The 23,654-nt window shown below is 31.4% G+C and overlaps 1 protein-coding gene and 1 long non-coding RNA gene across 2 annotated transcripts; both read left to right on the forward strand.

The window, feature by feature from the left end:
* The first annotated feature begins 1,098 nt into the window (after positions 1-1,098).
* On the forward strand, positions 1,099-7,690 carry LOC136274771 (uncharacterized). The gene is made up of 4 exons (XR_010713191.1): positions 1,099-1,240; positions 3,028-3,082; positions 5,494-5,594; positions 7,526-7,690. It is a non-coding gene; the product is annotated as an uncharacterized lncRNA (long non-coding RNA).
* A 1,805-nt stretch (positions 7,691-9,495) lies between these two features.
* LOC105327418 (uncharacterized) lies at positions 9,496-11,131 on the forward strand. Its single transcript, XM_020066880.3, has 4 exons — positions 9,496-9,617; positions 9,831-9,960; positions 10,058-10,157; positions 10,267-11,131. Exons 1-4 carry the CDS (start codon positions 9,593-9,595, stop codon positions 10,540-10,542), a joined length of 531 nt encoding a protein of 176 aa, XP_019922439.3. The 5' UTR covers positions 9,496-9,592; the 3' UTR covers positions 10,543-11,131.
* Positions 11,132-23,654: the final 12,523 nt, after the last annotated feature.

Genomic DNA, 23,654 nt, shown 5'->3' on the forward strand with positions numbered 1-23,654 from the left:
TGTTAACATTTTACATTTACAGTCGTTCCACATCCAATGCTAACACATTCCCCATATAAACACAGTTGTATCATTGAATTTGTTTTTTCACATCGAAACCCCAAAATCAAAACAAGAAAACCAAGGCCAGATTCACTTATATACATTATTCTACAAACATAGACCGTTTATTATTGTCTAAAAAATACCACCTATCTTATTCATCAAATATTAATCAATTAAAAAAATAAATTAAAAAAACTTTTAAAATAACTTTTACAAAAACTCCAATAATATTGAATCTCAAATTTTGAATCTCGAATCTATCGAATCTCAAATGAGCCATCTTAGCTTCCGTATTATCTTTAATTATGATGTCATTTTAAATGCGCAAGACAAGTATTGCCTTCAAAAGTATCCATACCAAAGAAAGGCGATTTCGAGATTTTTTTTCTTTTTCTTTTTCAATACTTGACTACTTTAATAAGTATCAAAAGAACGGTTTCTTGTTGTTAATATTTGTTATATAATATTTATATAAGTTATACGTAAAACTAGTTGTATCTCCTAATTAATGCACTTTTTTAACTTTTCTAGTTTGCATAGTCTTTTTTTTCATTTTAATTACATTTGATTAAAACATTGGATTTTTTATTATAGAGTTAAGGAGCAATAAACATTAATTAGAGCCAGTCATTTGAGTGTTATCTGTTAGTAACCCTGATACAAGCTTCATTTTTCACAATTTTTCCCATATAAACATTCTCACCTCTCGCTGGGCACGGTTTTACACATAGGTTTTGGTAATATGGTGATATTTTATTGTTTCTACTCCATTTTCGCTAATAGTACTGAAATTAAAGCAATCTTGTTAAATATATAAATATAAACTTTTGGTTGACCAGATTACAATGATCTCAATGTACAGATGTATGACAACTCTGTTATCAAAATATTTATTTCTATTAGATATATGACTTCGTTTTGCTTTCAATAAATACAATTTTAATTTTTAAACAAGGCATCGTAAAATGTCTCCCTTAACAGAAAAACTAAGCATGACTTAGTTTAAGAACAGTTGGTCCTTTATGTTGTAAATAATAGGACATTATATCCTCAAAATAATTACGTAATTCTAATGCAATGTCTAAAACTGTCTATTTCTTAACAGTTGTTTCATTGATATACATGTACCAGGAATGTTACATAATGTCACTACCATATCCATTAAAAATGGCGCGGTGTGTGTTCATATGTACATGTAAGTAAGCATGCTCTCTCTCTCTCTCTCTCTCTCTCTCTCTCTCTCTCTCTCTCTCTCTCTCTCCATAAACTTACACACACGTACATGTATATACACACCAAACGTTCATATGCACACATTCTCTCATCGTTTCATCAGGTTTTAAAGAAGTTTGGTTGTCAATCTAAAGTTTTTTTACCAAATTGTACTAGTCAGATTAATAAGTTATACATGATGTAAATTTAACAGACTTAAACAAACATAATCATTTTATATAAAACTTAAAAATGAAATGAAAACGAACGACTATATATAAACTATGTATGCTATATGAAAACAATTTTAAATTGTTCATCTTAACAACTTACTTATTCGTACCAGGAAGTTTAAAAGTATTCCTTACACTTATTACTAGTTCTTTAAGTAAAATGACCCCGAATCATATTGATTATTACACTTATGGAGTATCTGTGTAATACGTTTAATTTTAGTCAAGTAATTAGTCATCAGTATATTAAAAGTTTGATGTATTCGATATCTATAAATGCTGGACCCTAAATTGATATTTTATTGGGTCAATAGATACCAATTTTGATGTTGAGCAGACGATATTCGAGCAACAAATAAAAAAAACAAGATGTAGTTGCTCTGCACATACTCTCTTTTTAATGACTTTTTCTGTTATTTTATTTCCATTTTTAGCATTTTTTCACGACACATCAAGCGACAAAAGAAAATTTATTATCTAATAACATTATGCTAATATAATAATGTTTGATCGATCGATTTGTTAGAGTCCTTAGTACCTTCATTGAATTCTAAAACGTATCAGTTACTCAAGTAAGTCCTAAAGCAAACTAATACGCTTTTATTGTTCAAGACATATGATGATTATTGGAAAGAAAATGTCACTCCATACCCAAAGTTTAGAGTGCCAAAAACGGATTTAGGTCATAAAGCTTTCAGAAGCATGAATTGTGTTGAGTAAAACCTCTTTTTTTTTGTTTCAAACGTTATTGCTTAACGAGAGTGAATTATTAAATTTCATTATCTCATTAACTTTCTCTCTCTCTCTCTCTCTCTCTCTCTCTCTCTCTCTTTCTCTCTCTCAATAAAAAATGTGCTTAATATGAATTTTGGTTTTAGTTTCTTAGTAAACGTTCATTATGTATAAAAGCAATATTGATGATAATTGTTCCGTTGCATTCTTAAACATACTTTGTGTGCTTGATAATTTGTGATGTATGTAGAAGTAGTTGGCTTATGTTTTTGTATCATATAATTTGAATAAAAAACCATTATCTTATGCAAGATATTTTGTGTATACTGTAAATTATAATATAAAATATATTTCGAAATCCATGATAAAATAATAAGATATTTGAAAAAAAAACCGGTGCTTAGAATAGCAAATTTGAATCTTTAATTTATGTTAGTTTAAAATTAAAAAATAAATTAACATGCGTAATTATTTTTCTATTCAAAGAAATGCTAATTTGTATTTGCTTTATATTGTGCTGTACAAGCCGTTGTTTGCGAAAAATAATAATGTCATATCGCTATTAATTATGTTGTTTAATAATCTGCTAGATATTCATAGATAATTAATAGAGTAATTTTGTTATAGCCAAGCAACGCATTGAAAATATTTAAAAATGTCTTCGGTTGGCTGAATATATGTATAAAGTAAACAATTATATACTTTGTTTTGCAATCGTTGAGTCATATAATTAAGCAAGTGGTATGACTCTTACATATAAGTAGCAATATTAATGATTTTAGATATTTCTTTGTTTTGATTAAAGATGTTCTCGTGAACTTGCTGGCTACATGTAAATCTTCAACGAAAATTCTACAAAGGTAAGAAATATAGATAGTAGTATGAAATATAATTGATATACGATCATAGATTATTAAGCAACTGCTCTTAAAGCTTTTGATCAAGCTGCAATTATGGGAAGTTTATAGTGTTGAATTCTTATTGAACACCTGATGACCTTCAAAATTATAGATCATATTACACGTTATCATACTTTGAGGGGAAAACATTTATATGTTTTACTTTGAGCAAAATTGCACGATTAGGGAGTTATGATATAAATGTTTTTTAATCTCATACGAGAAACAGAACTAACAGTAAAAAAAAGTATATTAGAACAAGTGAACCAATTTATTAATTTTTTTAGGTATTGCAATTTGTAAGAAAATAAATGTTGATACACAATACGGTAGTATAGGATTGCAAAAAAAAATTGCGAATACTATAATGTAAAGGATCGAAATTTAAAAAAAAAACCAAATGTTAGTGTTTATTAAAATAAAAATTATTAAAGGATAATTTTGATATTTTTTATGTGCTTTAGATTGAAAGTTTTTATCAATGTTTAGCATACACTCACAGCTCATGCCGAATTGGGTTCTGTAAATACACGACCTCAAGTTAATAATTCGACTGCTAAATTATATTAAGGTCATTTTTGGGAATTAAGCGTGCCATACACCTATATGTATGTCGACATGATTTAAAATACATATTTGTTTGAAAATTAGTCAAAAATATCTATGGATTTGTAAAAGTAGTGTTAAAATTGTATTAGATTAGCACTTTTCTGCTTACGGTATTAGATTTCAGAAAGTCCTTCTATAAAGTAATTTAGTGATATTGCTGTGCTGTTGTTGTTTTTTTTACTTTTCATGTTTTGCGCATTTACATCGGATCTCTGTTTATTATAAACAGCTTCACTACCGATCAGATCCAACGTTGCAGAAAGTAAACCCCAACTAACCTTGGGTTTACTTTCTGGGTTAACTCTGGGTTTACTCCAGATTTACTAGAGTGGACCCAGAATAAACCCAAAGTAAACCCAGAATGGACACAAAGAGTAAACCCTGTCAGAAGTATACCGCTGAACGCAGACGCTAACTGTGTTATCGGAATATACAATAGGCAGGAATTACAGGCGTAGGATGGTAAGATAATAAACGTGTCTGCCTCACACTTCGGTGCGTACAGTTAACCTCAAAAGCAATTTCCAACTTAACCCAAAGTAAACCCCGAGTAAACCAAAATTTTCAAATATCAAACTCAGAGTGAACCCCAAATAAACCTAAAAAGTAGACCCGGGATTTAGTTGTGGTTTACACTGGTGTTAGGTTCGGTCTGATCGGTACTGTAGATTTTCACATGGTTACGTCACTACTCTGCAATGAATAGAATACAATTGTAAGAATACCTAATAATAATAACACGGGACAGCAGTGTTTGTTATAACTTCGCACATATCTTCTTAGTTTGTTAATTTCACAGCTGGAAAATTAATATAATAGTGCTAAGTAGTACTTAGAAGGAATAATGCTATATATGTCGTATTTAACGATGTGTTTGCTCTTCGAAACCAAACCCAAAGATTGTCATTGTGGTGAGCTGGAAAAGAAAAAAAATGTTGTGGCAAATGTGCCCGGCTATTAATTGGTATTAATTGAATAAAACGGTAATTTTAGGAAAGGAATAATGTGCATATCTATACGCGATACACGTATGTGTATATATGTGCATGTGTGCGCAAAGCCAAACATCACAGGGGAGAGGTATAACTTAATGACCACTATTATCATACCTGATCAGAGAATGAATAAAATAAAGCTTCATTATCATCCTGTCGGGGGCTCAAAACCTTTGTTTTCTTTCATAAGTCCACGAATGCGTTAGCACAGTACCAGCATGGTAACAACGTATTCTCGTTGAAGTTCTGATCACAAACTAAATAATCTTGCGACATCGCGTGATTTGATGGTGATGTATATTTCAAACTGGGGCGTTAACAGTCCGGTCCAAAAAAAAGTGGAAATTATATTTAAAAAACTTTTAAATGCGTTTTAAATTAATTGTTAAATTTGTTCAAAGCCTGTCGCTAAATATGTAGCATGACGAAAAGACGAAAACATATCTATCGTAAATAGCATTCATTTAAAACGGCCTATATAGCTTTAAGTATCCAATTATATACTTGATTCGAATCTTTTTTTTGTATTAAATTGTTACAAATAGATTAGGCACGGGTTACAAAAACTTTATTTGCCCTACATGTTAAAAAATTTCAATAAACTATACCTATGTACTTGTTATAATGACCTTACTCATTTAAATTTGTTCATGCTTTGTGTTACAGCCTCCTGGTCTCATGAACGGGTTGTTTCATATATCTCTTGTAATTGTATACTGTTACAACCATTCATATAATCAGATGTATATATCCGTATTCTATTTACAGGGATGTTTGTCTGGATCCAGTTCTGTTGTTTGTAACGGCTCATTACTCGTGCAAGGGATTTTACGGACACAACGTAAATGACTCTTTTCAAGAACTTCAAGGTAAATCGGTGCACCGCAACGTCAAAGCTTTCCACAACAAGGGGCGCCTAAGAGAAATTTATTAACAATGTCCACATTTTCTTTTTATTTAGCTAACTTTCATATGATTTTGAAATGTTCTGTAATGATGGACACATATCTGTGAGAGTTTTCTGTATAGATATAGTATAAAAAAAAAATTAAATATTTTCTAAATAACACTAATGTGTTATATCGCAATGAGGTCCTGATTTTTCATTTGGTGTACAATTGATACGTAAGCAGAGTTTAGCTAATATATTCCATTGATAAGAAAACAGGGTTTAACTTACTGGGTTTTATTCCAATGTAGGCATTGGATATTACCTATCTGTTTTATAAATACAGGGGATCGGAATTCATCTAATGTGTGTATGAATAAAGAAACCGGAGTATTCGTTCAAGCAGCCGTTTACTTCTTTTAAAATGGGAAGGAAAAGTCGCATTATGTAATATATAAACATCTGCGAAAGTCACCTATATTTTACGCCAACTTCACATAAATGTGCTTGATATAGCTTAAATTTATACTTGATACACTAAGTATTTAGACTAAAACTGTTTTCTTTTTAGAAAACAACTAACAAATGTAGATTATCGCTAATAGTTTACTAACTGTTATTTTTAGACATTACTAGCGTACACAAATATGATAACCATGGTCTTATTTCTGGAAACCTAGTGTAAGGGTTTTCTATTGAAGATACACAAACTTCTTTCAAACTCTATTTCACGACTCTTAATAATAATTACAATCAACCCCCTGGCCACAATATTTTTTTGGTCTAAATCATAGATACGTTTTTCGAAAGTTTTGATTTAAATTCTCAGCTAAAAGAGTTTGATGTTCCCTTTTTAAAGCCTTTTAAGTATCAATTATAAACTTAATGACAAAAATATGTCAATAAATGTCCAATATTGGAATAATATTGAAAAACATAATTTTGTAACACACTTACTTCGTTTTTCGTCAGCTGATAAATATAAGTGACACTTTAAATCAAACATGTAATACGTAATTACACAAAAAAATAAACAAAATAAGTTTTGCTTGAAGCTTTTTTTGAGACCTTCCTAAATCTACAATATGCAGAAACGTGTGATAAACAAATTTAATATACGTATTGTTATAGGAATTGCTTCAACTGTAGTCAGAAAGTTAACATAAAATGTATTTGGGGGACATTTCTATTACACAGGATACACTTTTAATAATTGTCAAAACAGTATTGTAACTTAACACATGGGACCCGCTTGTAGTTGGTTACATCGTAAACTATTGTTCTTTTAAAATGACTTGGACACGATTTGAAATCATTTTTTATGGATAAAATGGTTTACTGTTGCATTTCAAATGATTGACCAAATTATTGAATATTAAATTCAAGTTACAACCGAGATACAGAGGTAAGAATTGATTGTTATTTAAACAAAGCTCGAGTCTTATATATAGTTGTTTACAAGAAATGAAATGTAGAGAATTACCATTTCTTAGACAAAATGACATGTAAAAACAATTTAAACTAATTCAATATCATCATAAATACTATTATCAACTGAAGAAAGTGACATTTGATTGAAAATTACACCAATAAAGCATATATAGAAAAATGACAATATTCGAGCTTTGTTTAAAAAACAAAATTTATGAACTCTATATCTTGCCTATAACTTGATATTTGACTTTCAAATTTTGACATAATATTATAAACTTCTAAATTTATCAATATAAACATTGGAAATAGAAAAATAAAATTTGAAAATTTGAAGTCAAATCGTGCCCAAATTCCTTTAAATCAACTATGATAGTTGACGCGATTTCGTTTTAAAGGGTATGAATTAACATTTTTATTAACTATTGAATCAAAATATGATAAATAAATCTTCTTTAGTTATATCAAAATTCCTTTTAGGAACAGCCTCAACCTGCCATGCTACTTGTCAAATAAAACTAGACTACAGGGACTGGAATTACCTTAAGTTTGTTTCTTTGGAGTTTGAAGGGTACAACTACAGCACTAAATCGGGTTGTTCATCAGCTAACACAGCGAGGTTATACATAAATTGTTCACGTTGGAGAAAAGGCAAGTTTAAAAAAGCCCTTCTACAAATAGATAATCAAATAGGTTAACAGTTAATTAACACTTAACTCAAGAGTTGCACTGTATTTATTTTTAGCATCTAAGATACTGCAATAGAAAGATTTGAAAAGTCACAATTGTTTGATTATTAATCTCAACTGATCCATGTATTTAAAGAAAGTAAATAAATTAAAAATGTGACTCGTATTTTGATCGACTTAATGCTACACTTATCATTGTACCAATTAAGGGGGAACAGGACGCTGTAGTGTAAAATTATTGTCATCTATTTTTTAACACATTTATTTTGATATGTCCACTACAACATACCTTATTTTAAATTTAGGACTTCTTTCTTAACTTGCAAGGGAGATATACCCATACAACCTTAAACCAGGGTGAGAAAAAAAAGAGAAAACGGGAATGTATCATACAGATCCAACTATAGCATTCCGTTAAACACATCTATTATTACTTATTATGTTCTACTTTTCCATTATTAATTGTTAAGTTCTACATTCATTCCCTTAAATAAACAAGTGTTGAGGTTTTGCGATCGAGTAAGTGCTACGGTAAATCAGTGCTCCAATTGAAGTCAAGATGAAAAAAGAGATAAAACAATATCCTTGATTTAAATTTTTGGTGCCGATAGGGAAAATGTATTACTTATACTATACTCTCAGCATCCTTGTTCAATGTAGAAGGCATTTTAACTGCCACGGCAATGATTTGACGTAAGGAGCGATATTTTTTCCGAATCTTTCTAAACTACTGTTTTATTGCACAGTTTTACCCATGGCCGTCAATATGAAGACGGTCAGTCCATAGCAACTTTAATTCCCCTTTTATTCTTTATGAGATTTATCCAAGATTTGTTTATACACCCGTGTTACCATTAAGCCGAGCGCAGATTTTTTTTTTAAACAGAAACCGTACTGTTAGATTTTTGACAAAGAGAACAATATTTCTTATATGCAGTTATTTTTGCTTGCCTACGTCTCATTGTGCCAAAGATAATAAATCATTATACAAGGGTTCAGTGTACATGATGGCGTTATGATACGTTTTGTTTTCAGAGGACACTGGCTCAAAAAAGTGAATTCGGGATATCTAGTTTCCTCCCTTAACAATTCTAAGAACTAATGTGATATCAAAATGGTCGTATTATGATTTGAAAATTGTTTGACGTTTGCGCTTATTTACAAGTTCATCGAATAAGTCATATTTGGTCTTTCAAAAATACATAGGTTTTATCACCTTGAAATAATTATTTTAACACTATTTTGCAAAGTTAATCATTACCTCTTTGTGTTTTTTTTTAAATTATTCATTGAGTTCTGGATTGAGTTTTGGGGTAATTCAAGATAAAAATTTTAATGATTAATTAGAATGAAGAAAATGGCGGACAAAAGGTCGGTTCTAATGAGCTAGCTCAGAGAGTTTTATTCTAATAGTACATGAAATAAAGAATTAATGTTTCACTTATTTAACGATAAACGCAATAACTGGGTAAAACTTCGTTTTGTGTCGCTGGCTTTCTGTTTAAAACTTTTCATTAATACAACGATTGAGAAAACAATATATTCTGTATCATTATGTCTGCTTGCATTTAATAGTTGTTATTAAAACACCATTAGGATGTACCTCTCTGCCAGTTTTTCTTCAATAGAATCTAGAATTAAATTTAAACACGAACTATTTCAGTCTTCTTGTATAGAAATTTAAATGCTTTTTTTCCGATCATGAAATATGAAATCGAATTGAGTTTAAAATTAACGTGAACATTATTTTCCTACAGAGCAGTTAGGCATTATTTGGAGAAATAACTGTTCAGAAAGTCATGCAGACTGTTTTAAATGGTTCGGTTTATGTATTTGTCATTGTGAACCCGGATACCTTATGATTGATGGAGGATGTCTTCAAAGTAAGACTACATGTTTTGTGTTATAATTTGAATCCGTAACTTGCCAACTATGAAAAACTGAAAACTATGTAATACAATTATTATATAATTTTGGTAATTCTTGTACCAGAAGATGTATATATTATGTAGTAAAAGTAATAGATACACATTAAGAAAAACGCATAAAACACCCATGTATAAAATTGCATATATATGTATTCCCTGTAATTGTAGTTAAATCATCAAGTACTAACATAGGACCAATACTGGGAGCATTGTTAGGTGGACTGCTTATTGGTGTAGTAATAACATCTGGCTTTGGATTCGTCACGTATAAGAGATTCCGTTCTAATGTTGAACAGCGGTAATATGTCCTTCTTGTTAAAAGTTTCAATAGTGCAAACATTACTTGTAAATCAGCTGAATGATTTAATAACAGATATCAAAATGTTTTAAATCAGCAAAGAACCTCTGGTTTTGTTTTCGATGAATGATACATACGGTAGAACAAAAAATGACGATATTCTTCCTGAGGAATCGCACGTGCATCAGCATGAGCAGGTAACTAGAGTAAATCAATATTTATGAATTATTTGTAACAGTTTTACCTTATCTATTCTTCCGAGATAATGTACATATCTAAAATATATAGTTAATAACATCGTTTTAGGAAAGAGTTGTCAATGTGTATCCTCTCACTGGATCAGAAGATTTGCCGGAATACGGCAACATTGCAAGAAAACAAAATGTAATGAAAGCCACAGATGACGTGTACAACCATTTGAACGAGAACGACAAAAACAAAGATGATGACAACTACGATCACGCGTGTGCAGCAGCTACTAGCGGTCATGTAAACGATTTGAGCGATTTCAGTAGTCATCATGGAATAGACGACTACGAATTTTTAACTGGAACAGGAACGAATGTTTATGCCAATGTTTAATAACTAAACTATGTTTTGTTTTTGCCCTTCAGGCATGTTTTCCACCCAATCTTAAATCGACATACACCACCAACATAACTGCGTCTTTATTTGCATGTATTTAGTTTTTTTTATTGAGGTCTTCCGTTTCCTAGAGACGACCTTATTTTGTTTTACTTTTACGCCGCGGTAAAAAAAAATCATGTATTACCTATTTATATCTTATATGTTTGAAACACAGAAGGAGAGTACTGAATAGATGAACCAGAGAAAAACTTCAGTTACTGAAGTAGCTTTCCGAAACCTTACGTATTGTAAAAATGGTCGTGTTTAAAGGGACTTGGACATGATTTTACTGAAAATTTTCAAATTTTATTTTTCCATTTTTAATTTTCATACTGATAAATATTGAAGTTCATAATGCTTAATCAAAATTTGAAAGTCAAATATCAAGTTCTAAGCAAGATACAGAGTTCCTAATTTTTGTTTTATAAACAAAGCTCAAATACTGTCATTTTTGACATATATGTTGTATTGGTGTAAGTTTCAATCAAATGTATCTTTCTTTTGTTGAAAATAGTATCAATGAAGATATTAAATAAGTTGATGTGATTTTGTCTAAGAAATGGTAATTCTCTACATTATATTTTTTGTAAACAACAATAAGAGTCGAGCTTTGTTTTACATAACAATCAATTCTTACTTCTGTAACTTACTTGTAACTTGGCTTTAACATTCAATATGTTGGTCAATCATTTAAAATGCACCAGTAAATCATTTTATACAAAAAAAATAAAAATTAAATTTTTGATCTCAATCGTGTCCAAGTCCCTTTTTGTGCTATGAATTAACCATTCATAGCACAAAAATCTTTGCGTATAAAATTCAGGAAGATGTCATTTAATTAGTATATACTTGAAAAATTGTATATGTTTTTATATTTTACTATTTGTAAAGAGTTATTATCATTATCTTCTTGTGTTATCTGTGTCTGCAAAATGCATATGCATTCGATAATTATGTTTGTCAAATATATATAAAAAGACGTCAGTTTTTTAATTGCAGTATTCAAACTACTTTGTTGGTTCTTCAAGAGATATCTATGAATAAGATATATATGATTTAATCAACCAAACGACCTAATACCAGGACCTAAAGAAGATTTTCTTCACAAATCTCATTGAAGTGCAGTGGTACTTATATGTATTTTCATTGCATGTATTTGTCTGCTTATTATTTGTTATTATTTGTTGACAGTAGTACGTAAACGTAGGTCATTATCAGATATTTATGAAGCATGTCATCACAATACCGTTGGTGGGGAAATGAAACTTAATCAATCTGGTGTGAACGTACATACATAAAGGTTTATTGTTCAAAATGTTCTGAAAGGTAACTAAAAGGTGACTAAATGGCATTGCTATGCCATTCAGTCACCTTTCCAGACCTTTCAGTTAACATTCAGTTGAGTGAATGGCAGAGGTTCATCCTGTAAATGAAAAGAATCTTTAGTTTTTGATTTGGCAAAAATATCCCTTTTCTGGATGCTTTAGGTTTTTATTGATATAATTATGAAAGCGCTAATTACATCCTTCTATTTTGTAAAATTGATAAATTAATATTTAGGAACAAAGCATTTTATGCATAAACCCTAATGGTTTTTAATGTTTAATTACTAAACACTTTTCCTAAAATTACGTGTTTTCAATCTCAAATTAAAATGGAGTAATGAAAATGGTATTTTGTTGAATAAATGTTTATCATTTTATTGATATCTAGAAAATTTCACCTAATTATTATCTATCTTATATTATCTATCTAAACAGGTCAGCCTCCTGACCGGATGTACAATGTATATGATGATTCCCTTTTCTCTGCTGAGATGTTTGAATCTTACTCCTTATCTTTTCCTTATGACATATGTGCATACACTTTCTCCTTTAATCAAGAATTCATATTTTACTTTATCTAAAAGAATTTTTAAAAGAATATTTACACTAGCAAATTTTTCTCTTTTATTACACTTCTTTCACAGTCCGTTGTTATTCCTGCTTAAAATCAGCATGGGTAAAGAGGTCAAAGTAGCGAATGAATAATGTTGATCACTACTTTTTCTGTGTACTCGAACTAACCGACTTTTGCTAAAACATACCTCATATTGTAATGGAAATATGATTTAGCCATAAATAAAAAAAAAAACTTATCTGTATTTTGTTTTACGAGTTCATATTCATTCAGTTTCATACAATATATACCATATACCGTATAGCCGGGTTTTTTGGCGGGGATATAATTTTGGCCTATTTTTGGCGATTTTTTAAAATTCACCAAAATTAAAATCGCTAAATTTGCGTGCTTAAACAAGATAGATAACTCTAGATAACTAAGTACTAAGTAACTCTGAGTACTCATGACACATTTGTAAATATTTGAATAAAGAATTGTTGCTTTGATTTCATTCTTGTGTATTTTCTAACAAAAACTTTAAATGAATGATACCAGTAAAAAATATTAAATGTAAGAAAATTGGAGTCCACCAAAATTACATCCGCCAAAATTAATGATATACCTTGCAGACCCAAATCCACCAAATTTGTGTCCCGCCAAAAAAACCGGCTATATGGTATTGCGGGTATAAATGATGATGGCTTAAGATTTATGTAAGATAGGTCTAATCTTTATGGATCGACATCGTAACAAAGCGTTCTTGAAAATTACAATCGCAATTTGTCAAAAGAGTTAAATTAAGTAATAATTTATTTCTGACTCTTATAACAAGCCTCGATCAAAATCACAAAATTACAAACTTTTCGTTTTTAGCCCATTCAAGGTCAAATTCCTAACTCCTTCTGCTTCTGTCCGTTTTTTCCGTAAAAAAGAGTTAGAATAGCTTGCCTCAGCAATGTCAGGGGAAAATCATTACGCTCTTAAATCTAAATCTGCGATAGAATTTCCTCTGAAAATGCATAAGTATACTCTAACGCAGCTTTCGATCGCTTGATTTCAAATTTCCAACCGCTCTGCGACTATAACATAAGCGGTGCTATTCCGCCAAGCTTCAATCTTTTTTTTTCAATTGTACAAGTGAATTTTCTTTACTTTTTCACTTTACTACAATACGGTAAGAAAGTGGTGTCTTGTCAAAAGTAGTCTGTGTCATACTTATTTATCATGATAATCAAATACCTGTAACATTGTTGAACTATTTTTTGTTACGTCACGTAAATCCAAGCGGGTTTCTAAGCCATCACAAAAAAGTATTGAACAATGTTACCGTCATAATTTGCAAGAAATGTAAATATTAGAAATAAAGTATCATTATTGGATGTATTTCAGGATATAAATACGGGTTGGTACGTGATCACGTGACCAACCCATATTCATATCCCGATATACATCACAAATCGATACCTTGTTACCTTGTTATTGTTAAATTCAATGCTTTACCATCCACGGTGTGATATATATAAAGTCCAAGTTAATTATAAATCATGAAAGTAAGATTTATTTAATCATTATGTAATCGTTGTCCACCAAATTTTTTATTAAGCTATCACATGTACTATTACGTAAAACATGTAATTGAAGCTGAATATTAAACAGTCTACACACGTGCGTTGTACAGTTGTATACATAACACGATGTCAGAAGTAGCTGAAAAAAGCGGTCAGATTCCCAGACCAAACTGAAACATCCTTAATGGAAATTAAGTGTTAGATGTGATAGTAATTGTATTATGTCTCTGTATTTATTCGTTTTGTATTTTATGATTTTTCGTTTTGTACAATAGAGCCAGGAATTTATATCAGTCAAAGGTTCACTGTGCAAATGAGTTCTTCCTATTTGTAATTTCATTGGTTCATAATATTAACCAAATTAATCAAAGCTATATGTATATTAAAGTTGCCTATAATAATAAATAAGTTAGAGCAGTAGACCGTTTCCAGAATATACTATTCATTCGATCTACGTAGCATCTTATGGTATGTAATTTCATATTAACTTATGTTTTACTTATCAGTGTAAATGTTTTGTCTCTGGTTTTATTTTAGTTGCATTATCAATACAGAAGTATATTTTTGAAATTAAAGTTACGTATACAATACTTGGAATGTGTCTGCAAAGTTCAAAGTTTAGCTTTCTTTACAGAACGCACTGTAATTGTTTTTTTATGAACCGTATGGTGTATTTGTGTTAACATATAGCTAATGTATTTTCATTCATTTTGTCAGTTTTCTGTATTATTTTGTTGGTCAATGTCTCTATATTTATCATACAAATAAAGTCATCAGATGCCAAGTACTCCATCTTTATTTTTCCTTGACTGCTCGGTAACATAGGTATTTCAGTGAACATCATGGGAATCCCAGGACATCCCAAGTACAATCAAGTCATTTCAAGCTCACTGTGAATTTATGTTTGGTGGACCTCTCAAAAGGAGATCGGAGGAACAACAGTGCAATTACCTTATGTTAAGGGTAGGAGAAAAGGGCAGGAACATTTATTCGACTTGGAATCTAAAAGGTGATGATAAGAAAACTTTTAAAATTTTGACCGTTTGAACAAAATTACAACCCCTAATCTAATGTGATATATGCACGTTACAAGCTCAAGTGTCGCACTCAAGATGATGAAGAAACTTTTGAATAGTTTTATACTGATTTGAAAGTGTTTTTAAATGACTGTGGATGTATCTAAATATTGACGATGTGGATATAATCATGATATTGAGATGAGATGTTGAGAGATCACATTGTGTTTGGTGTGAAATCAAAGACAGTTTGATGGACGGATGGGAGCTTATCCTACATAAATGTACAGACGTTGTAAGAACAGCTGTCACAGGGGCAACTGAAATCTATGAATTCATCAGGAGGGTGAAGAAGAAGTCACAGGCAGTTATACCTTGCGCATTAAAGGCAAAAAAGAAGAAGTGTCTCCGATGTGGATAGGAACATTTCTTTAAAGATAGATGTCCTGCTATTGGACAATTGTGCTTTTTGTGTCAGAAACCAGACCATTTCGCAAATATGTGCAAAACTAGACCACAGCCGTACTCCCAAAAACATGTTAAAACCAATGAATATCACTAACAGAAGAAAAATGTGAATATGGTACAAGAAATTTCATCAGATGCAGACAGTGAAAGTGATGAAGAAGGTGATACATCTGCTGAAATATTTATGGGCATGATACATGAAGTGAACTTGGTATATCCAGAATTAGACTGGACAGTTCACTGTAAAGCGAATGACCATAGTGTAACACTGCATGTAGCGACTGGAGCTAAATGTAATGTCGTAAGCCACGCAGTGTTCTACAGCACCTAAAACTCAATATAAAATTCAGAGATCAGAAGCCGTATTCAACAGTTTCAGTGGGCATACCATGAAATCTATAGGATAAGTGGTACTACCATGCACATTTCATCGAGAAACAGTCAACATTCCATTTGAAGTTGTACACATCAAAACTCAAACAATACTTGGATCAGAGACAAGTCAACAGATAGGACTAGTCCAGGTGATGTTTAGTGTGTCACAATTTGAAACACAGGCCTCACAAAACCTAACCGAACAGCTGACACACAAAAACTATTCAGATTTGTTCATTAGTGGTCGTTACCTGGCAAACACAAGATACAGTTGAAGGAAGATGTCCAACTTGCCGTTCATTCACCGAGACGTATCTCAGTAGAACTCTTTAAAAGGGTCATTTACATAAAGAGAATGCCTGCATGCTTTTTGAGACCATTCATTTGGCGCACTCGCAGTCAGTGCATAAAATCCGGGGTTAGAAAAGTCCCCGAGGGATCTTTGGTTCAAAATTGTGCATTCTGAATCCAATCTTTTGGAGTTTTGTCTGTGTGGACCGCTATAAATATTAATATTACCTAAACAAAGACTTCTGTCATTCAAGTTACATTGGATTTATCGGGATGGATGGCTCTCTCTCTCTCTCTCTCTCTCTCTCTCTCTCTCTCTCTCTCTCTCTCTCTCTCTCTCTCTACGTGTACGAGTGGACACCATAAGCACTGATTTTCAACAGCATAGTTATTGCTAAAATCAGTTTCAACAGCAAACATAGTCATAGACTTTTGCGATATATATTTTCGCAAGTATTTCTTTATAAAAAATGGGCAATTTAGATATTATTGTAAAATTTTCGGTTTTTGTTTCAGACAGTGTGAGCTTATAATTTAAATCGATTTTCATTACATTCAAGTAGCTGTTTACAATGTTATTAATGACATTGGATTCATCAATCAATCGTTTAACCCATGATGCCTTAATAGCCTTTAGTTTTAGCTCTATATCTACTAAACCTAAACCACCATTTCCTTGTTTTCCTATTACTGTTTCTCTCTTAATTCTATCACGTTTATTCCATATAAAGTTAAAAATACTGTTTTTCATTTTTTTCATTAAATCGTTTTCTGGAATAGGTAAGATTGAACCAACATATATTAATTTTGATACGGCTAAGGAGTTAACAACACATGTTTTTCCAAAAATAGATTTTTAACCAATTAAAATTATAACATTGTTCTTTGTTATGACCAATAAAGATACCTAAACAACGAACAGCATTGTTGGTAACACTAATATCACAAACTTCTGTGTACCTGTCTTTGAGATTCCCTAAAAGTATGCACTGTGTTTTTTAAGGTCTTCCGTTTCCAACGGAAGACCTTGTACTGATTCTGATGGTTCTTCTTCATTAGGGTCTTCCGTTTTCAACGGAAGACCCTCTTGTTATTCTATTGTTTTTTTTAGGGTCTTCCGTTTCCAACGGAAGACCCTCTTGTTATTCTACGGTTTCTTTTTCTTTATTATTAGGGTTTTCCGTTTTCAACGGAAAACCCTTCTGTTATTCTACGGTTTCTTTTTCTTTATTATTATATTTTTTTTTCTTTTTCTGACTTTTTTGGATCGTTATTTCTCAGAAACTATTCAACCGATTTACACAAAATTTTTAGGAATTATAAAGCATCAATGTCGCTACAGATTATTAAAATTTCAAATGATTACGTCACTTCCGGTTTCAGATATGGACGATTTTGTAAATTTTTAAGGGTCATTTTGTCCACGCATCTCCTCTGAAACTAATCATGATAAAAGCTTGAAATTTGCAGGGATTGTAGATGAATGTCTGTAGATTTCCCTCCATGCTTCCAATTGCGAAAAATGCGCAAGGCCTAGAAGCTCGCCTGAACCTGAAAATTAGCACCAAATTTTTTCACAAAATTTTCGCACATTTTCCGTAATATCTTTTGACGTATAAATATTTTGTTAAAACATGTAATGCAAAAGCTGTTTCAATTTGCACGGGCTTTTATTTCATATCAAGAAAAAGGGGCTGGCTCCTCAAATTAGGGGCCAAGAGGGCTCTAAAGTCTATTTGCAATAACCTTTTAGTGAACAATAATTTGTTATCAATTATAGAAGCAAAAATGTTCATTGTACAGCTGTTTATCTATACAGTACCATATTTAAGTCATATATTACGTAATTAGGGGTTTCAAGGGGCCAGAAGATCAAAACTTTGATCATTAATATCTGAAAAAGGAGAAATATTTTGAAAAGCAATGTAGAACAAAAGTTGCTCAAAATGGTGTTTTTTTACAATATGCTGCCTTAAATGCTTTTGTTTTGACCCCATTGAGGAGTTAAAGGGTCGGCCCCTAAAACACATTTGTACAGATATCTCAAGAACGGTAAACAATTTGTGAACACTTGTTAAACAAAATATGTTTATAATTACAAGACCTTTTATTTGATGTCAAGAAAAAGGGGCTGGCCCCTCAAATAAGGGGCCAGGAGGGCTCTAATGTCTCGTTACAATAACTCTTTACTGAACAGTATTTTGTTATTGATTATAGAAGCAAAAATGTTCATTGTGCAGCTGTTTATCTATACAGTACCATACCTAAGTCATATATTACGTAATTAGGGATTTCAAGGGGCCAGAACTCAAAACTCTGATCATTAATATCTGAAAAAGGAGAAATATTTTGAAAAGCAATGTAGAACAAAAGTTCTTCAAAATAATGTTCTTAACAATATGATACCAAAAATTTTGTTTTAGTGGCCCCGGTAAGGGGTTATAGGGTCGGCCCCTAAAACGCATTTGTACAGATATCTCGAGAACGGTTTACAATTCATGAACACTTGTAGAACAAAATATGTTTATATTAGCGAGACCTTTTATTTGATATCAAGAAAAAGGGGCTAACCCTCAAATTAGGGGCCAGAAGGGCTACTAAGTCTTTTCATAATAACTCTTTTCTGACTAATAATTTGATATTAATCATAAAGCAGCAAAGAAGCTTTTTTTAAGTTTAATTTAAAACCGAAACCCGTTTTAAAATCGGACGATGTATTACAGAGATATCGGGGTTTAAAAATTGATTTTTCCGGAAATTTTGATTCCGCGTCCTTGGTTTAAAAAATAGTGTAATGTTTAAAGTAAAATTAACTGGTACCAAAAATAATTGTTAAGTCGTACTTGAACACATTCGGGTTTTTTTGTTAAGTCGTTCTTGAAATCGGAAAGGTGTTTGTTAAGTCCTACTTAAAATCATTCGTATTTTGTTAAGTCGTACTAGGAATAATTCGAATTTTTTCATCTTTTATATTTTATTTACTCTTTAAATCTCTTTGGTTTAAGAGCTCTGCTTTTTACAGGAACTTCCAGCTTTACTTCCGACATTAACGGAAGACCCACTCGTTGCTTAGCAACGAGCTTTGCTCTAGTTCTTTTTTTTCTTTTTCTGACTTTTTTGGAGCGCTATTTCTCAACAACTATCCAACTGATTCGCACAAAATTTTCAGGACGGATAAAGCATGATCGGCGCTACATCTTAGAAAATTTTCAATTGATGACGTCACTTCCGGTTTCAGATATTTACGATTTTGTAAATTTTTAAGGGTCATTTTGTCCACGCATCTCCTCCGAAACTAATCAAGATAGAAGCTTGAAATTTTCAGGGATTGTAGACGAATGTTTGTAGATGTACCCCCATGCTTCCAATGATGAAAATTGCTAAAGGCCTCAAAGCTCGCCTGAACCTGAAAATTGGCACCAAATTTTTTCACGAAATTTTTGCACATTTTCTGTGATATCTTTTGATGTATAAATATTTTGTTAAAACATATAATGCAAAAGTTGTTTCAAATTACTCGGGCTTTCGTTTGATATCAAGAAAAAGGGGCTTGCCCCTCAAATTAGGGGCCAAGAGGGCTGTAAAGTCTTCTTACAATAACTCTTTACTGAATAATAATTTGTTATTAATTATAGAAGCAAAAATGTTCATTGTTGGGTTGTTTATTTATACAGTACCATACTTAAGTCATATGTTACGTAATTAGGGGTTTCAAAGGGCCAGAAATTAAAAACTTTGATCATTAATATCTGAAAAAGGAGAAATATTTTTAAAAGCAATGTAGAACAAAAGTTGCTCAAAATAATGTTTTGTACAGTATGCTACCTTAAATGTTTTTGTTTATGACCCCATTTAGGAATTAAAGGGTCGGCCCCTAAAACATATTTGTACATATATCTCAAGAACGGTTAACATTTCTTGAACACTTGTAGAACAAAATATGTTTGTATTTGCAAGACCTTTCATTTGATATCAAGAAAAAGGGGCTGGCCCCTCAAATTAGGGACCAAGAGGGCTCTAATGTCTTCTTACAATAACTCTTTACTGAACAATAATTTGTTATTAAATATAGAAGCAAAAATGTTGTTTGTACATCTGTTCATCTATACAGTACCATACCTAAGTCATAAATTATGTAATTAGGGGTTTCAAGGGGCCATAATTCAATATTTTGATCGTTAATATCTGAAAAAGGATAAATATTTTGAAAAGCAATGTAGAACAAAAGTGGTTAAAAATAATGTTTTTAACAATATGATACCATAAATTTTGTTGTTAGTGGCCCTGGTAAGGGGTTCAAGGGTCGGCCCCTAAAATACAGTTGTTTAGATATCTCGAAAACGGTTGACAATTCATGAACACTTCTAGAACAAAATATGTTTATATTAGCGAGACCTTTTATTTGATATCAAGAAAAAAGGGGCTGACGCTTCAAATTAAGGGTCTGAAGGGCTACTAGGTCTTTTTATAAAAACTCTTTTCTGATCAATAATTTGATATAAATCATAAAGCAACAAAGGAGCTTTTATTAAGCTTAATTTAAACTGAAATCCGTTTTAAAATCGGACGATGCATTACAGAGATATTGGATTAAAAAATTGAGTTTTCCGGAAATTTTGATTCCACGTTCTTGGTTAAGGAAATAGTGTTGTGTTCAAAGATAAATTAACTCGTACCTAAAATAATTCGGAAATTATTAATTCGTACTAAAAAAACAATCGAATTTTTTTGTTAAGTCGTTCTTGAAATCGGAAATCGGAAATCGGAAAGGTTTGTTAAGTCGTACTTATAATAATTCGTATTTTGTTAAGTCGTACCAGGACTAATTCGATTTTTTTCATCTTTTTATTTTAGTTTTTCTTGCTATTGGTATAAGAGCTTTGCTTCTTACAGGAACTTACAGCTTTACTTCCAACATTAACGGAAGACCCACTCGTTGCTTTGCAACGAGCTTTGCTCTAGTTTATTATTATTATTCTTCTTGTTTTTCCTTCTGACTTCTTTTTTGCTTTATATCTCAAAAACTATTCAACCAATTTGCAAGAAATTTTCAGGGATTATGTAAGATACTTGTCCCTTGAAGCTGTTAAACTTTGAGTCATTAAGTCACTTCCGTTTTCTAGTTACGTCATTTTAAAGATTTTCAAAAAGTGATTTTGTCCAGGACTTTTCTCGTAAACGGTTGTTTATAAAGACTTGAAATTTTCTGTGATTGTAAATCTGCGGATTTACTTATGGCATTTGAAGAAAAAAAATTATTTTGTCACTTCCGGTAGAAACCGGAAGTGATTTTAATTTTTCGAAAAATTGAATTTTTTGATCGAATCAAAAACGAATATGTGTTTTGTAGAGCTTTTTAAGTTGAACCTAACACTGAAAACCGTTTTAAAATCGGACGATGCATTACAGAGAAATTTGGCTTTAAAAATTGATTTTTCCGGAAATTTTGATTCCGCTTTTTTGGTTAAGAAAGTAGTATCAAGTTCTTGGTTTAATTAACTTGTACCTAAAAATTAATAGTTAAGTCGCACTGTAACACATTCGGATTTTTTTTGTTAAGTCGTTCTTGAAATCGGAAAGGTTTTTGTTAAGTCGTACTTAAAATCATTCGGATTTTGTTAAGTCGTACCAGGAATGATTCGATTTTTTCATCTTTTTATTTTAGTTACTCTTGTTATTGGTTTAAGAGCTCTGCTTCTTACAGGAACTTCCAGCTTTACTACCGATATGAACGGAAGACCCACTCGTTGCTTTGCAACGAGCTTTGCTCTAGTTATAATTTTTCTTCTTCTAGACGTTTTTAAATCCTCAATAACTTATTTGTTTGTTATTCGATTTCGTTCAAATTTTCACGGTATATTGTAAATTAAATAAGGTTGCTAGAGCACAAAAAGAATTGATATCGCAACTTCCAGTTTTGAGTTATTTCCCTTTTTCTAAAATTTTAGGGGCATTAGTTTCCAGACAAAGGCTCCGAAATGGTCCGTAGTAAATAATTTATAGTTAAAAATCTTTATTATTGACACTTTGAATATTGTCCTCTGATTTTTGTATTTAATTTTTTTCCAATTATTCCACTCGAATTAATCAATCGAAATCTATGTTCTAAAAATAGCAAAAATTTTCTCATGGTTTAGCTTCGTAACTTTTTAGTTTGAAATATTTCCTAAATACATATTGAACAAAAGTTGTGCAGAATGTTAAGGGCTTTCATTTGACACCAATAAAAAAGGGCTGACCCCTTCAATTAAGGGCCAGTAGCCCTTAAAAGATTTTGCTGAATAACTCAAAAACGGTTAGGATTTCGATATGGCTGTCGCTGGAAAAGTTGTTTGTTGGGATATTATAAAGGTCGTTACAATGTTATTTTGTAAGTGATTTGTGTAGTATGAGTGTAAAAAGCTTTACATGTTAACATGTACCTGTTTTCATTTGGCAACTTAACGAAAGTCTTTGTGCTTAAAACTTGCATAAAGTGACCACAGAAAGTATGCTGGTTTATACAGGAAGCTTTAATTCATGAGAAAAAAAATTAGAACACATGCTGTTTTTTATTTCTTTTTTTTAAGAATTCCGAAGTTTAAGTCCTTGTTGCTTATTTCTTATGGTGCACAGTCCTTAAATACGAGAATCGGAAAACAAAACATTCTTTTTCTTCTCTAGTAAAACACAAAATACGTATTGAAAAAAAATTCTATGCATTACATTTTAGTTATCATACTGCATGCATTTAAAATCCACATTGAATCAGAGCTGTGTGCGTATTATTACGTAAGCCATCCCTCGCCCGCGGCCGAGAAATTCGGTCACCATGGTCGCGGCTGGACTACCTAGCGGTAAGCGGTTATCCAATACACGAGCGTTGCGTTTCTCATATATGATTTAATTTAGCTTCGAACTGAAGAATTGTTTCAGTTTTGATTACGTACACGTAAAGGTTTATTCTTCAATTGGATTAAACGATAGGGTATCAATTAAAAAATCGTTCAGTTAATTAATAAAAGCAATGCCATTCTCAATCTAATGCAATATCAGACATATAGATCAATTGTGGGTTTAAAGTAAAAAAAAAAGTTTCTATTTGATAGATTTTAGTCATTAAATTGCAAACTTTTCAAATCTTCCTAGGTTCTGAGCTGTGCGTGTGTATGCGTTCAATCGATCTTTACGTAATCTATCGTTCGCCCGTGGCCGAGGAAATCATCCGCGGCTACACTACCTAGCGGTAAACGGTTATCTAATTAAATACACAAGATTCGCACCCGCACACTTACATGAATATGAACTTGTTTGAGTTTATATAGCCGTAAATACACTGTACACTGTTTTAATTATATGTTATAAAAGTTTGTTCATTTTGTATCTGTTTAAATTAAACATTGGGGAGTGAATTAAAAAGTCGTTCTGAAAATTAATAAAAGCGATATTACTCCAAATCGGAAATACTCGTCAGACATATTTGAATGGT

Source organism: Magallana gigas, chromosome 4, assembly GCF_963853765.1.
Source record: "Magallana gigas chromosome 4, xbMagGiga1.1, whole genome shotgun sequence".
NCBI classification, from domain to species: Eukaryota; Metazoa; Mollusca; class Bivalvia; order Ostreida; family Ostreidae; genus Magallana; species Magallana gigas.

What these genes read in the sequence shown, in the direction of transcription:
- LOC105327418 (XM_020066880.3), top strand. Translation starts at nt 9,593, where the DNA reads ATGATTGATGGAGGATGTCTTCAAA. An exon ending in TGATGGAGGATGTCTTCAAA is followed by an intron (nt 9,618 to 9,830) that starts GTAAGACTACAT and finishes CTGTAATTGTAG; the next exon opens with TTAAATCATCAAGTACTAAC. An exon ending in CGTTCTAATGTTGAACAGCG is followed by an intron (nt 9,961 to 10,057) that starts GTAATATGTCCT and finishes GTTTTAAATCAG; the next exon opens with CAAAGAACCTCTGGTTTTGT.